Genomic DNA, 16,410 nt, shown 5'->3' on the forward strand with positions numbered 1-16,410 from the left:
AGAGTTATTACCTTAATCTTTGGTTGAAAGACTTAATGTCATTGATGGATCCATAATATACTGCTGGTGAGGAAACACATTCTTTAAATCTATGGGAGGAAATTTTTTAATTGTACTCATCAAAAACTTTAAAATTGTACACCTCCTTCCCCAAAATTCCACTTCTAGGGATTTATGCAGTGGAATTAATAGGACAAGTGCTCAGAAATGTAGGTACAACAATGTTTATTTCAGCGTTGGAAAAAACCAAAATGGAGATGAATATTTTAATATTATGGTACATGCATATGATAAAAATATTAAAATCTGTAAAATAATGATGTAACTCATTATGTCCCAAAATAGAAAATTTGTTTATAAAATAATATGTATTGCATAATTTTAGTCTTACTGTGAGTGTGCATGTGTATTATTGTATGTAGAAGAAAATCTAGAAGGAAAGTGGCCAAAATGTTACCAGTAATCATGTTTAGGTGGTAGGATTATAGGTGACTTTTCATTTTATTTTTTTCTGTCTTTCTATGTCCTAAATCTTATATGAGTATGTAGAACTTTTAGAATCACAAAGACTATTTTAATTTTGGAAAATCTATGAGTATTAGAGATGTATTTATATAAAAATAGTCTTGGAACATTGTCTATGAATGTATTTTTTTCTTATACTTAGATTTATTCAGACATTGGACGTTGAAAAGAGAACCAACTGTTGCCTTTTGTCTGGGTTACTCTTTCAGGTAACACTTCCTGTATACCTTTCTACAGTAGCCAGACCATGCAGTCAGTAAAAAAAAAAAAAAAAAAAAAACAGTGGTTTAGCATATTCATAAAACTTGCACGTAGCGAAATAGCGTGAACCTTGATTAAATATCATAAGCCCGTCTTTCCTTCGATGGCTGAACCCCTATGGCATAATATTCAGCAGTCACTTTTTTCATTTTCGCTACAGAAGGAGGAGTTTTACAGATAAGGAAACTGAGTCTCCTGTCCTTCGTAATGTCATGTTACTAATGAGCAGTGAAGCGAGTGTGACTGAGTCTAAAGGGTTGCCTTAAGTTGCCTCATCTCTAAATAAAGTTTTGCTCAATTGCGTGATGTAAAATATACCATATAATGAAAGCAAAAAATAAGTTGAAGACTATATAAGTAGAGGGTCTGCAGTTCTTAGGATTTGGGTTTGACTTTACTGAAGAAGAAAGGAGCTTTTATCTGAAATACAAGACATTCTAAGATTTGGGAACATAGCCAGGGGCCTCTGCAATCTCCTGAAGGTTCTGTTTACTTTGAAGGATGGGACACCCTTGTTCTAAGAAGTCTAATAACTTATGAAATCTGGATAGATAAGATCTTTGAGAAAAGCTTCTCTGAGCATATGGCCAGAGTTTTAATTTTCTTATGTTCCATACACTTCTGGCCTGTGCTTCAAAGGGAAAAGGTGGAAGAGGCAAGGATGCAAAGGGAATGATAATCCGAATTGGATTTCTTCTTTTGCATCCTTTACTTTCTTCTGATATTCCTCATTCCTGAAGATAATGCTGTTTATGTTTTAGAAATAAGTAATTTTTTGCTTAAACGTGGACATCATTTCTTTGTAATATGACACTTAAAACTGGCTGGGAGATTTATTTTTAAAACCTGTTCTTTCTTTTTATGATTTTAAAGAAAATTTGTAAAACTAAAAATTAAACAACTGTGTAATATTTTAGACTAGGTATCATAAGTTTAATGAGCAATCTGATTAAAATTCGTTCCAGATATATACATTAAAATAACTTTATGATGCATTTGTCATCAAGAAATGTTGATTGTTTAAGATAACGTAAGAAGCACTCCTAAATGTACAATTTGATTTTGTGTATTTATCTTGTTTCTGAATGTCTGGTACAACGTTGGTCATATAAATTACCTAAGAAATATTGGTCAATTAAACAAATCAACTTTTTACTTAATTCAGTAAAAATTCAAAATTACCTCTGCTTGATTTAAACTTCTGAAATACGTTTTTCTTTCATCTACTTATAGGTTGGTATAGTGGAAAGAACATAGATTTTTGAGTTACATAGACATGACTTTGAATCTTCTTTTTGCCATCATTAGCTGTGTGACCTCAGAGAAGTTAATTGTTTAAGCCTCAGTTATATCACTTGTGAGATAATAATCCTTCCTTCTAGGGGTAGGTTAAGTGAGGATTAAATGAGATAATATTTACAAAGAATTTACCAAGAGTGCCCAACATAAAATTGACCCTCAACAAATGATAATATAATAATTTCTTCTTAAAATGATAATTATTCAACTACCATGGAATTTAAAAGGCCCATCTTGAGTGGTAAAAGCATTTGGAACCTATAGTCATGAGGATATTGATAAGTATCATTTATTACAGGATACAGTGTGCTAGGCATACGCAAAGCACTTTGGGAAGTAAGACACGTACTTATCTTTCTCTCTCGTTGTTGCAGATGCAAGTTCCAGCTCTTCATTTCACCCTTTTCATTTACAGGGTTTGCTTAGAACCACACTTCCACACCCTAAAGCTGAACGTTGCTATGCTCAGTATGAAATCACTCAGCTTCTTCCCGGCATCGAGCTCTTCTCGGACAGATACCGGGCTGACATCTGCTCTGTAATTGCAAGTCTGTATTACGTGATCCGCGAACTGCACTTTGCTAAGCAAAATCTAATAGTAAGTGATTTGTAAAATCGACAAATCTTAATTCACTGTGGTATCTTACCCCACTTACCTTATACTTTTCAGTTTTACTAATGTTCTTTTGGTCAGTTCTTATTTAACTTTTAAACTCTATTTTCGGGATTCAGATCTGTACTTCAAAATGAAATATATTAATTAATATTCTTTCTTTGACATCACTGTTTGCGTTGCCTTTTGGGTACAGTAGCCATGCCTATTTGATTCTGTTCTCTTATTTTACTCTATTATTTTACCTTTTTAAAAAGACATTTGGTGAAATTGACTAGAATGCTGCGCTGGTCTGAAACACAGGAATCTAGTGCACTTATAACTTCACTGCATTAAGTCATGCAGGTCATATCAATTTTGAAACTCTGGGAGTATTTCTTTATTGAGATAAATTTATCTTTGTGTCTTGTCTTTTCTGTGTTAAGGGCACATCTAAGTGAAAAACAGATTCTAACTGTGAAATTAAAGACAGACACTTCTTATTATCCTAGGAAATTAAAAAAAAAACCCAAATACAACTCTCTTTTCCTTTAGGGAAATAAGCCACAGTATGTATCTCATAAATTTGAAGTTGACTGCATTTTAAACATAAATTAGGGTGTTCTGTTGGTTATTTTATATTTTCCTCCTTTATCTTATTTGTCCTTTTTTCTTCCTCTGTGCTATTTCCTCTACCTCTGTATTTCTTTTCCCCCTGTGTTTGCTTGTTAATATATGTTCTTTTTCTTTTTCTGTTTCTTTCCCTTTCCTCTATAATTTTCATACTTACTTTCTTTTTTCTCATATATTGTTTTCTCTTGTTTTAAATTCACTCTCTCCTTATATTGAAAAGATTTACTGCCCCCTGATATTAGTTGTTAAATTATAATGTCATGTGTTAAAGTGAAGAGGTTGATACATGCTTTTAACACTTGGCAGATTTGGCAAAAAATTGTTTATTAGAAAAAAATAACAAAATGGTGCTCCTCTCTTGTTAAGGGGATTCATTTCTGGATTTAGAAAATAGTTTTATCCCCTGGGTAACTTTTAGCCGCCTAGTCATATTCATATATAATACATATCCCTGCCCTGGAAAAGAAATGAGACTTTTTTCTCTGAAGCTTAAGAAATTGAGAACATTCTTCTGAATAATTGAGCAATTGGCAGCAATAAAATGGTATGTTTTTATTTGTCACTAAAGAAAAGAAACAGTCTCAAAGGTAATAGCCAACTCGTTTTGTGCTGCATTAATTACAGAAAAAAGTATTGTGTTATGTTTGTAGAGCATCATTGTAGAAAAATGTGTTATGTTTGAAATCATTTACGACCAGTTTTAGTCCTTTTTAAAAGCTGTTGCTGTTAGCAGCCGCCAGTTGACCGACAATGAGATTCCTTAGCTAAACTTGCAAGATGTAAACAGTTTCCATTTTCTATTACACTACCTTCCAGAAGGAGCCCAGTGGCTAAGGAGACAGCTGTAACATATAAAATTTGCTAGGGGACCCATTGCTGTGAGATCATGGGAAATAGTTTGCTAAATAATAAGGATCCCAGTCCCCCTTCTTGCTCCATCTGCCTTTGATGGAGCAGGACCCAGTTGTAGGGACTGAGCTTCAGTTTTAAGTTGAGATCAGGAGCTGTTCAGAAGTCTAGGCAAAACTGTCCCTCAACACCTGCCTTTAGCTGGATACTGGTTTGGTCAATTGAAAAATTGATAGTCTGTAAGCTTTCCCATATATCCATGGGACTTCAAGAAGACTTGAACTTTGGGGTTAATTTTAGGAAAACAAAAATGTTATATGAAGAGTAAGCTTGCATTTTAATCAGTAGAATATATGCTCTATGAAGGCAAGGACTTAGATTTTTTTCTCATTCAACAGTGTCTGACATTTAACAGGCCTGTTGTAAATGTTTTTTGATGATGGAGATATTCCAGTTGAAGACAAATAGCTGACATTGAGACGAATAAGTAGAAGCTATTAGGGGACATGGATGTGAGTTCCTTTGCTTTAAATTTTGCATTTATTTGATAGCTCATTTGCTAGAATGTTTCCACAGGCCTCAGTAATTCATACGTATATGTTGAAATAATTTTTTTTCAAGGAAGATGATTAACTGGATTTTTATTTTTCCATGCTTAAGGAAATGTGAAACCTAGGTTTTGGGTATCAAATAGCATCTACTTGGAACTGTTAAGTCACCGATAGCACTTTAAAATTCTGATAAAATATGAAACATATGTTAGGCAGATCATTTCACTTCTACCAAACAGCACAGTCTTCTAATATGGAACAATCAATCACAATTTTGTATAACATCTCTTACATCAGTATTTGGCTAAATTGTATTATTAGGTTATTAACTTGATAAAATACGTTTCAAAACAAAGAGTGTTTTTCTGTTGGTAGATTCTGCCTCTTCTTGCATTGTACCAATATTTTGTTTCTGGAATTTGCCAAGACCTAGTCAGAAATCTAGAAGCAAGAATCCTCAAGGTATGTTTCAAGCTTTTTAAGACATTTGATATTCTTGAACTCTTAAAGATATTGTCATGAATTACTTTTTATTATTATCATCATAAGCTGATAATAGTATATGGTGTTGTACTGATATTAAAAAAAACTTGCCCAACATTTTAATAAAGTGTGAGAAAGAGCCATGTAGAAAGGCTTAGATCATTTTATTCTTGGGCCACAGTAAAGTGAGGAACAGCTACCCCTGGTAACAAGGCTCATTCAGCCTAGAAATCACCATTTCTGAAAGACTGGTTTCCTCACGGAGACTAATGAGTCATTTTCTGAAGTTTCTGGGAGTTTTTTTGCTAAGGATCTTTATGTATATCATAGTATACAGGAGTTTTTTTTTTATTGCACAGACAGTTGAGGTGATAAAGTGCACAGGCACTAAATTACAATTAATTCTGTAACCCAGAGGTCAGGAGGCTCTCTGCCTTCAAGATTCATGTGCAGTTGGCTTGAACCCCATATGGAGTGGGGAACATCAAGCATCTTGTTTTTCTCTGCCCCTTTTCCCGATCACCCATGGTCGCCGGCCCCCACTATCGTTGAATTTGTTTTGTACATGGATCCTTTCAGCAGCCAGCAGATTTGCTCCCTGTTCTGCACTTCTTCGTCTCTAATACGGAATTCAACCCTATTCCATATTTTACACACACACACACACACACACACACACACACACACACACTCTTAAACGTGAACACACACACTACATCCACCCAAGGTCTTTATTTCTATATTGGACTTGACTGAAAATTGGGAACATAAGGAAATTTTAGTTGAGGCAAAACCAGCAACTTAAAATAGAATATTTAGCATCTCTGAGTTTAAAATATTTCTTGGCCATTATCCCACTCTTTTGCCTCCTATCCCATGGCTTCGTCAGCCGTGTGCTGGTAAATATTTCACAACTCAGTCTAAAAAAAAGCTTTGATTTGTAACATTTGCAATTTCCATGGTATAAATACTCCCACTGCAGCTGACTTCAGCCTACCAACTGGGCGTTACCGAATGTGGGGCTTCGACAAGATGTGCCTGGTTGGCTCTTGCAATTGCGGGTGAGTGGGCTCCCACAGTCCCCTAGCTTAGCCCTCCTTCTCCTTTTTTGGAAATACCCTTCTTCCCCGATCCTTCACATTTTCTAATAAGGGAAAATAAGACTTCCCTTTGAACTGCTCTCTCCATCAAGACCCTGCCTGTGGGCCTTGTTTTCAGACCCAAATTGTCCATTGCATTCTATTTCTAAATAAAGATAACACCTTCCCTAACAGGAATTGTGATGCTCTTAAGATAATACATTTTAACCTGGGAGTAAATAATTTGTAATCAGCCATGAATTCTGGTTCACCCTTTCTGAGTTACTGAACTCTTAACAGTTCTCTGGCTTTTGAATTCTAATAACAGTTTTTAAAAAGCTGCATACAACTTTTCTCTGTTTTTAAAACAGTGCTCTCTTCAAGACTGCAAAATTCTCGAGGCTAAGGCCTGTATCTTATGCATCTTTTGGTTCCCTATAGTGTCTTGAGTAATAAATTTATATACTTGATATTCAGTAATTAATTGTTGAATTGGATTTAAAATCTTTAGACATATATCAAGTGCCTACTGTCCACACTCTCCTTGGTGTTTGGTGGGAACTCACCAAGAAGATACTTGGTAAATGTTTATTGCTTTATCTTTGAAACAACATTTATCAAGTATCTCCTATATAAAGGCACCGTGTTAGTAACTTTAATCAAAGAACTGTAACCCATGGTCTTTGCTTTTGTAAAGAAGTGAAAATAGGGAAGAGAGATGGGACATACACACAAGAGAATAATGTGTGTACCTCCCACTTGATCATTTCCAAATGAGTGTGATGAACACTATTTCCGGGAGTTTGAAAGAGGGAAAAATGGCTCTGGGTCTCTAGGTTTTAACCAAGTAGATAAGATTTCAGCTTGAAAAAAACAGAACTAACTGAGTAGGAGAGGGGAAGAAGGGAACATTCTCAGCAGACAGTAGTGTGAAAGGTGTAGAGGTGAGGAAGTATTGACTTGTTTAGGGGGCAGAGGTGGTTGGGTTAGACTGGAGTGGAGGTCTTGAGCAGGCAGTTTGAAGTAGATGACATGAGGACACCAGAGGTCCGTGATGTGGAGGAGACCAGGGGCCCAGTCTTGAATTCCAAGCTGAGATGTAATATGGAGGCTGAGCAGTGAGAGAAAGGAGGAGGTTGTGGTGTCAGAATTGGGTGACTGTTTTATTCTGATGTCACAGGAGGCAAGAAGCATGGAAGGGTTGCAGTGACAACTAGTAGCATGTCAGAAGGCAGTCCAGAGAGGCACTGAAAGAATCTGGAGCAAAGTTTTTGATTAAATGACTATTTTGTGTTGATTGTTAGCACTTGGCAACTGTTTTTGTACTAGAGTACCTTAAAAGCCAGTGAAGAACAATGGACTGTCTTCTGTAGCCTTGCGTTGGGAGGGGGAATTCATGACACAGTTTTGATCAGGAGAAGGACGTGATCAGATGTATCTGGTAGGCGTGTCAGGAGCAGAGTGAGATGGGAGTAGGATCTTATCAGCATAGTAGGACTGGAAACGCAACTAGGGTGTTGGCAGAAGCACCGAAAATGGGCAATTAATGCATCATACAGAGGAAGGAATGATAGCCCCCATAGGCAGAGTTTGCCTGACCTCCCTGAACTAAACTGGGGTCAGTGAGTGGGAAGAGAGAAAAGTCGTAATCAGGAAATAGCAGACAATGATGCTTTCTGACAAATCAAACAGCAGTAGATCACACTGTTAAGTCTCTACAGTTGCACTAGTGTCTTCCAGGGGAAGCTTTAAGACCTCTTTATGATCAACTGGTCTGGCTTCACTTTAGAACTGCCAGCATCCTGAAAGATTTATTACTCTCAACATATCTGGCATTCCTGGGAAGGGTACTGATGGTTCTGTATCTGTATGAAGGGTTGATTTATGAGCGGTTCTTTTTCCCATCTGGCTTGTTTGTGTTCACAGTGTTCATTGTTTCTGAAAGTACATGTCCATTATTATCACCACGGCTTTTTCATATGGTCAGACTGGTTTGATAAACTGAACCAGAGGTAGCCTGAACAGGCGGTCCATGTACAGCAATCTCACAGTCAAGCCCAGAGGAAACAATCCTTACACAGATACGGGGAAATGTTTCCTCCGAGGGGCAAAGAGCTCCAATGACTCCCTAATGCCTACTTTGATATTATATGGCGCCAGGGAGATTAGAGCCCAAGGTGTCTTAGGCAAGAGCCAAAGTATGCAACTCAATAGACAAGCTGTTTTCTCTTCATCATTAAAAATATTCTCCTGACTTCTTATGTTTTATTTTTATGTTATTGTCACATCCTGTTTCCTTCTAACTTACCTTCTTTTTATTTCTTTAAAATTGGTACACTCTTGAGATTCCTAAGATAGTAGTTAAAGGAAAAGAGAGAGTAAGATGAGTATAATGTTGAGGATAAATTGGATTTTCTTTTTCTGTGTTTTAGATGTATATCATCTTCATCCAAGTTTGTACTTCACTCCCTGCTTCCACAATTTACCCATCTCTGTTCTCTGTAAAGTCACTAGATGTTTTCAAAACAGAAGTAAGGTACAGGCCCTGCCCTGTTCAAAAGTCTCCAATCACTTATCATGCGGAGAATCAAATCCCAAGTCTCCACTCTGGTCAAGTCTCCACCACAGGCCACCATTCGCACCTACCTCCCAACCCTCTTCTCCTCTCTCCCTAAGCTCCTGCCCCACAGGCTGTTCCCTGAACACACCAAGACCCCAAGATTGCTCCTGCGACCACGTGACCCTTGTAGTCAAGGTCCCCTCAGCAGTTTTCACGTCTCCCTCCATCATATCATTCCCAAATCTTCTCTTGAAGGTTTTCTCCTCAGAGAAGTCCTTCCTAACCACAGTTTCAAAAATGGTATTTTGTCAGTACCTTTTATCTCTTTTCATACTGTAAATATCTTCATGTATCACTTAAATTTAGCTAACCATATATCCCAATGGAGGTAACCTCCAAGAGGGCTTGGTGCAGAAGAGGAGCTCAATATACATGCTGAATGAACGCATGCATTTGACGATTTGATTTCTTCTTGTAATTTCCTAATTGAAAGCCTTGCTGGATTATATTCAAAATTAGCCATGTACAATACATAGTTACCAATTGACTAATGTTGTTAAATACATGTCTGTAAAATCGACAGTGTCCATTCATTGTAGATAAGAAAATGAACAGTTGATGCATTGTGGAATTCATCTCCTGGTTTGTTTGACATTCCTCAGAGTGTTAGAGACATCAGGAGTGTTTTTGTTTTGTCTCTCTTTTAAACCATACTTGACCATGGGAACAAAAGGATGAATTCAATTTTTTAAAACTCTTCTGTGTCTATCCTATTTTTTAAGATGTGTTTGCGTCTGATAAAGTAAGCCACATCTCATGAACGGCCATTGTTTTGAAAAGTCGCTTGATGTGATTTACTAGCTTCTTGGTCCCCTGCACATGTGAACTGGCTTACACACAGACACATGCATCTCTACCACTGTGTTGTCTAAACATTAGCTTATAACGCGTTACCAACATGAAGCAGGAATTTTGGATCTCGGCAAGTTGATGATTTTTCTCTAAAATTTTAATTTTGTAAGTAAAACAAATGGTTTAATTTAGAATCTCTTTTTTTTTCTTTTCTTTAAAGATAGAAGTCCTTATAGATTTAGGATTCTTTTCCGAAGCCTTTCATGAGATATCCCAGATTTTTTATGGAAAAAACATGCCTTCTTCAGTACCCGCTGGCTGTAAAGCTACTGGAAGAATGAAGGTAAACCTGCCTATTTGATTCAAAGCCATTTTCAACCTTTTGAAGGTCCTTTTGAAGGCTACATTCCTAAAATCTAGGGAATGCTTCCACAAAAGGGTATTTACAAGTCTCTGGTACTGCAGACTTCTTTGTTAATAAGGCTGATTAGAGCTAACATCAGACATAGACAAGGTTTCCTTTGTCTGAAATGGAAGAAGGGTGGGTGTCATGATGGGGAGGGGAGCGTGGTCTTGCTGTAGGTTTTGACTGTGGAATTTTGACTTTGTGTTGTCATGGACAGTCTCAATAGACACATTGATCAGCCACTATCTCAGACTTTTGGGTCTGAGCTTACAATTTCTAGTTAATAGTCTTAGTCAAAATGGTCTCTCTTCATGTTTTATTTGGATATTTTGATTTATATACTTTATACCAAAGAGTTAAGCATGTGTTCACATTTCTTCTGATTTTTGTGAGGAGAGAATGTTCCTCTATTTTGTCTAGTCTTTTTTGACTTTGGGAGAGAGTTCTACCTGGCTTGCTTAATTTGTATTTGTAAATTGCATGATTGAAGCATCCTTGAAAATGAATACTGACCTTTATATTTAAATCAGAGCGAGCTCTTATTGTCCTCTGCTTTGGTTTTTGTGGTGATCTGGGAATCTCTGGGTGACCTTGCTTGGGGCAGATGCTTGGATCCTCATCCAAGGGCCAGCAATAAAGGAAATAGGAGGAAGCAACAAGTCAGTTTCCTGGGAGAGACCATATGTGTGAGGAGTGAGACTGGCAGATACGATACATGCTGGTGGGATTCAAACTCAGAGGACCTAAAAGAAACTGCGGAATAGTTATGTCTTGAAAACTACTTGCATAGGCAGGCATATTTACATATAATGCATACATTACTTCAATGTATACTCCTAAAATGTTGCTGCTTTTTTCTTAATATGACTGCTACAGTGTTATAATTTATCGTAATGAGGTAAGTGTCAAGTTATCTACAGAAAATCCTAAGAGGGACGTTCAGTAGATGATCGGATACGTGTGTGTATGTCTGTACATCTATAGTTGACCCTCTGTATCTGTGCGTTCCACATCTGTGGCTTCAACCAACCATGGATTGAAAATATTTGGAAAAAAAATTACAGAGAATTCCAAAAGGCAAAACTTAAATTTGCATGCTAGCAATTATTTACATAGCATTTACACTGTATTAGGCATTATAAGTAATCTAGAAATGATTTAAAGTATATGGGATTATGCGCCTAAGTTATATGCAAATACTGTGCCATTTTATATGAGGGACTTGAGCACTGCAGATTTTGGTATGGGGGGTGGGAATCCTGAAACCAGTCCCTCACAGTTACCAAGGGACGACTGTATATTTATCTATTTAGCTATCTATTGGGGAGTCAGTCATGTTTTTTGGTTCATTTTCTATAGCACAAACTATTTCATCTTGTTACCTGGGTTAAATTAGCAGTATTTTCTTGCTTGCTTCTCAAGCAACAGCCTTTCCCTGTTGTAAAATAGTTTGCATTTTGTTATTTAAATTATATTTTAATTCATTTAAAAATATTTATTGAGTGCTGACTGAATACAGGCACTATTCCAGACATGGGGATAGAGCAGTAGAAAGATAAATGGAGTTATTGCCTTCCTAGAGGCATGTTACTATTGGACAGTCCAGTGAGGAAGACAAATAACACACACAGTAAGCACATAACTACATGTCAGATGGTGACATGCTCTGATGGACAGTCAAGCTGAGTTGAGGGGACAAGAAGTGACCAGAGCGGTGGGTAGCTGTTCTATCGAGGGTGGTTTGGGAAGTCTCTCTAATGAGGGAGTGAAAGATGTGAGGGAACAACCTTCCAAAGAGGAGGCAGTGCAAGGGCAAAGGCCTGTAAGATGTGGTTGAGGAAAACCAGGAAGGCCACGTGAGGCTGGATTAGAGAGGAGGAGGAGGAGGAGAGGGCAGGACCCAGGAACCAGGTTGTGTCGGACCGCCCAGGGCTGGGTGAGGACTGGAGTTTACTCTAAGTGAGATAGGAAACCTTGTAGAGCTTTGAACAGAGGAGTGATGGGACAGGAAGTAAATTTCAAAGAACCACTTTGCTTGCTGTTTGGGGAATGGGCTATGGATGAGCTTGGGTATAAATAGGAAGACCAGGGAGAAGGCCTTTGCCAATGACCTGAGTGAGATGTGACAGTGGTCGGGGTAAGAGTGGTGGGAGGAGTGAAAAGTGGTAAAATTCTGGGCACATGGCAAAGGTAGAGCTGACAGCATTTGCTAATGATGGTTGAGATGTGGGATGTAAGAGAAAGACTGCAGAGTGTTCAACGTGAGCAGCTGGTAGCAAAGCGTTTTCATTGACTGAGATGGGGAGTCCTGCTGCCCCAAGGCAGGGGTAGAGCGTGTTAAGTGTGAGATTCCTAGTGGACAAGCAGGTGGAGATACAGCCTAGGTAGGTGCAGAGAGTGTATGTTCTGGAATTCAGGGGAGAGGTTGAAGCTGCAGGTAAATTTGGGAGCATTGGCAGAAATATCAAGTCATGGGACTGGGGAGAGCAGCTGGGAACCAAGGCAGATAATGAAAAGTAGAAGGCAGAGGACTGAAACGTGGGGCCTTCCACATTTAGGGTCCGGAAGACAAGAAGGAAAGGGAAGCCCGTTGGGTAGAATAGGAAACAAGAGAGTTTTCAATGGTTACTTCTTTCACCAAAACAGACAAGTGGTCTGAAACTCATTTTTTACAGGTAAATCCCAAACTTCATTTTTTATCAACTAGTTTTCGTAAGACAAAAGTGTGGGCGAATTGTTTCCCGATGGATTATGACTTCAAATTTTGTGTTCTCAAAGCTAATTTGCAGCTTTTCCAGCTTCAGTTGGGAAATTTAAAAAGTGTAATTAAAAGAGGAAGTGCGTTCAGGGTTTATAATTAAAATAGGTGCCAACGTTATTAGGCTGCAGGCTAGTTATTTAAAGACAGGATTAATGAATTAAATTTCAGTTGTAAAAGCAGTTACTGGAAAAGTCTTACAGATTATGATTGAACTTTTCACGGGCTTTAAAAAAATTCTATTTTTTTTTAATATACTCATATTGGGATTCTGCTCTCATCACCAAATCTAAAGTCCCGTCATTAACCCTCTTCAAATTATATCACCAAAGGTCTTTCCCTGGATTCAGTTACTCACTTTTCAATGTGTTAAAGGAAATAAAGAATATCTTCAAAGAAAGAAATGTTTTTAAACACTTAGCAACACTTTATTCTGATAAAAGTAATATGTGATGTCTTGATTTAGGGGTTCCTCAAAAGCAAATCCTGAGACAAAGATTTGGGAACAATTAGTGTGTTTGAGAGATGATTCCAGGAAGAACAGTGAGTGAGTGGGAAGGTCAGACAGGGAGACGAGGAAAACCACTTAACAGAGCATTAATGAGACCCCCACCACGGGCAGGTGGGGCCTGCAGAGAGACAGTCTCTTGCCCCTCATTGGTAGGGGTTGCTCCCTGCACTTGCAGCCTCTCCTGAAACTCTCCTGTGGCCACAGAATGCCCTCAGGCAAAGAGGTACAGGTGCTTGAAGTAGGATACCATGCACATATGAGTGGCCTGTTCATGGAAGATCCTGGTGACTTCCAGGTGACCAAGAGGATGTGGATGGGGTATTAGTATTGACATCTAAGAATGGGCACCTTTTAAAAAGGGCAGCTGTACCTGAAGGGATGCACCCTCATAATGATACAACAATGTTCTGTGACAAATGAGTTGAATGTTTTCTAATGCAATATTCTGTTTAGAGCCAAACATATTAACAGGTAATTCACAAACAAGGGAAGAACCACAAAAAGCATCATTGTGAAGAGTAATACAATTTACCTCAAACTGGCAAAAACATTTTTAAGTGCTAATACGCAATGCTATTGAAAGTGCAGTAATCCTGGCATTTTCATACAACGTGGGTGGAAGGTAGATTGAGCTATCCCTTTTCAGTTTTCTCAATATAGTCTTATCTTATGACCCAACACTTCTGCTTCCAGGAATCTATCCAAAGGTGATAATCAGAAATACCAGCAAAATAGTCACCAATATTATTTAAACCAGGGCTGAATGGTGGGGTGAGGATGAGAAGTGGTCTTCTTAGATGTCTAACAATAAGAGAGAGGTTAAGTTTTTATGGTACATTCATAGGATAGAATGCTACTGAGCTATTAGACGAGGTTTACAAATAATGGTGTGGGAAAATAATTATGATATAACATTTAGTGAAAAGGAATCCAAATACATATACAAAATTTTAAAATACATCAAAAAGAAATTGGTAGTAAAGACACCTAGATATTAATATTGACAACCTAAAGATGTTGATTTTTGCTTTCTTCTTTATACTATACTTGTCTTTTCTGACTAGAGCATGGATTACTTTTATAATAAAAATTATATTTAAGATAGTTTTAGAACACATTAACAGTTTCATCTAAAGGAGCACTCAATACTCTTGTTTCTAATGTTAACATTTTGTATATTGGCAGCTATTTCAATCATTTGACTCGGGAAAACCTCTAACTAGTAAAGAAAATATGCAGGTAAGGATAACGATATTTTATAAATATTGGATATTTAGTGTGGATAATTTTTGAGTCATTTCAATCTTTTTGGTATGTATAATCTTTGTTTTTGAATATCTGCTGTGTAATATGCTCTTCTATGTCTGGTAATGGAGTCTGATCTCCAAATATTGAGGCCAGAGATACGGTCAGACCCAAACTGATCTGGTTTTCAGATGGAGCAAAATATCAGTTACTGTTCCTCAATTTTCAATTACACATGCATATTCAGTTTGCTTATCTAGCCATGCCAAGTATCTAATATCTATCTTAGTTACCTAATAACTTTGATCATCAGTAAAAGATTTTGTGATAGCCCACCTGTTCAATACTGCTTTTACTTGGATCCATTGCCCCAGTCTGAGACTGCCTCTCAGCCAATGTGTGGCAGGTTTTCTTTTTTTTTTTTCTTTTTCAATTTTTTTGGGGAGTATAACTGACATATAACATTGTGTAAGTTTAAGGTGTACAGTGCATTGATTTGATACGTTTATATATTACAGTATGATTACCATCATAGCATTAGCTAAAGGAAGGTTTTCATATGACATTTTTATAAGCAATTCCTCTGATTTCCCCACTATTTTTTACAAAGAGAGGACCAGACTGCCCATCCCAATAGGTTTATTCTTGTCATTAATGGAATGATTGGGTTTTAAACTTTTGGTGACCTAAAAGCATTTAAATTTTATCATCATTAGAAAAAAATCTTAGAGTCCCAGCAGTTTGTCCACTAGGAGGTGTTGGAGTGGAAGGGTGATAGGGCAACCATTGTTAAGGGGGTTACAGAGGGGCAAGGGGTTCACACAGGCAGGCGATGGTTAATGCATATAGACAGGTACACATAGTTTTTGGTTTTTTTAAATGCTCAGAAACAGCATTGTTTCACTAAGTAAAGTATTAATTTTTATGAAATAACTTTGAGAGACATTTCCTCAAAATTGCTTTATTTTTTTCCTCCATAATTTTGGTAGGAATTTATCTACCTTTTATTAAATGTAACCTTATTACTTTTCTATTATTGTTAATTTTATTCCACAAACTTCACTTTTAATTATGCTTCAGATGATTCATTGTTTTTGCCTTAAAATTTGTTTTAATTTATAAGCAAGTAGCCTGGAATGAAAGAAATGGTATTAGGAAGATACAAATACATATTCATCTTTCATTTTAGTGTTCTGAGACCTTGGGATGCTTCGGAATATTTATTTCTTTCCAGTCATAAATGCCAGGGCATCCTAAAAACACTTCTTTTGGTTTTGGTTATAAAAGTGGTCTTGGATATAAAAGGAATGTTTGTCTGATCTTTTTTTTTTTTTTTTTTAAACAAAAAGAGACTGACAGTACTGTATAATGGAAAACCGATTTCTATTAGCTAATTAATTAAAACAGAACTGTTGGTCTGCTTAAGACGCTTCAGATTACGCTTCATATTTTCTGTATAGAGGGAGAGGAAGGAGTGTTGGATAGCATTACTAATTAATCTTCTTTTGATCCTCAAGAGTTTGGCTGTAATTGTCAGGGCTCATTAAATCACTGTTTGCTGTGGATAGAAAAGAGAAACCTTCTCCTACACATACCCCCCACCCCCAACCAGTCTGAAGTTTCTTTTCTAGATGGAGAATGTCAACCATTTCCTTAGTACGATCATTTGTTACCAGGTCAGGCTGAGTTGCTCCATGTCTGGCTGTTTTGCAGGTATTGCTTTCCACCCTTTAGAAGGGCTTAAGGAAGGAGAATGAACAACAGCAACAGATCTCCCCACTGCGAGCATTGCCTCATACTCTCCCA

At 37.3% G+C, this 16,410-nt stretch overlaps 1 protein-coding gene across 1 annotated transcript in view; it reads left to right on the forward strand.

The window, feature by feature from the left end:
* Window positions 1-16,410, forward strand: part of CFAP54 (cilia and flagella associated protein 54) — a 296,564-nt gene that overhangs the window by 167,376 nt on the left and 112,778 nt on the right. The window contains exons 44-48 of the mRNA XM_028490464.1: window positions 668-734; window positions 2,501-2,683; window positions 5,086-5,172; window positions 9,905-10,027; window positions 14,545-14,598. Coding sequence (XP_028346265.1) covers window positions 668-734; window positions 2,501-2,683; window positions 5,086-5,172; window positions 9,905-10,027; window positions 14,545-14,598 — 514 coding nt within the window. The remainder of the gene's footprint in view (window positions 1-667; window positions 735-2,500; window positions 2,684-5,085; window positions 5,173-9,904; window positions 10,028-14,544; window positions 14,599-16,410) is intronic.

The sequence above is a fragment of the Physeter macrocephalus genome, chromosome 6, assembly GCF_002837175.3.
Source record: "Physeter macrocephalus isolate SW-GA chromosome 6, ASM283717v5, whole genome shotgun sequence".
Taxonomy (NCBI): Eukaryota; Metazoa; Chordata; class Mammalia; order Artiodactyla; family Physeteridae; genus Physeter; species Physeter macrocephalus.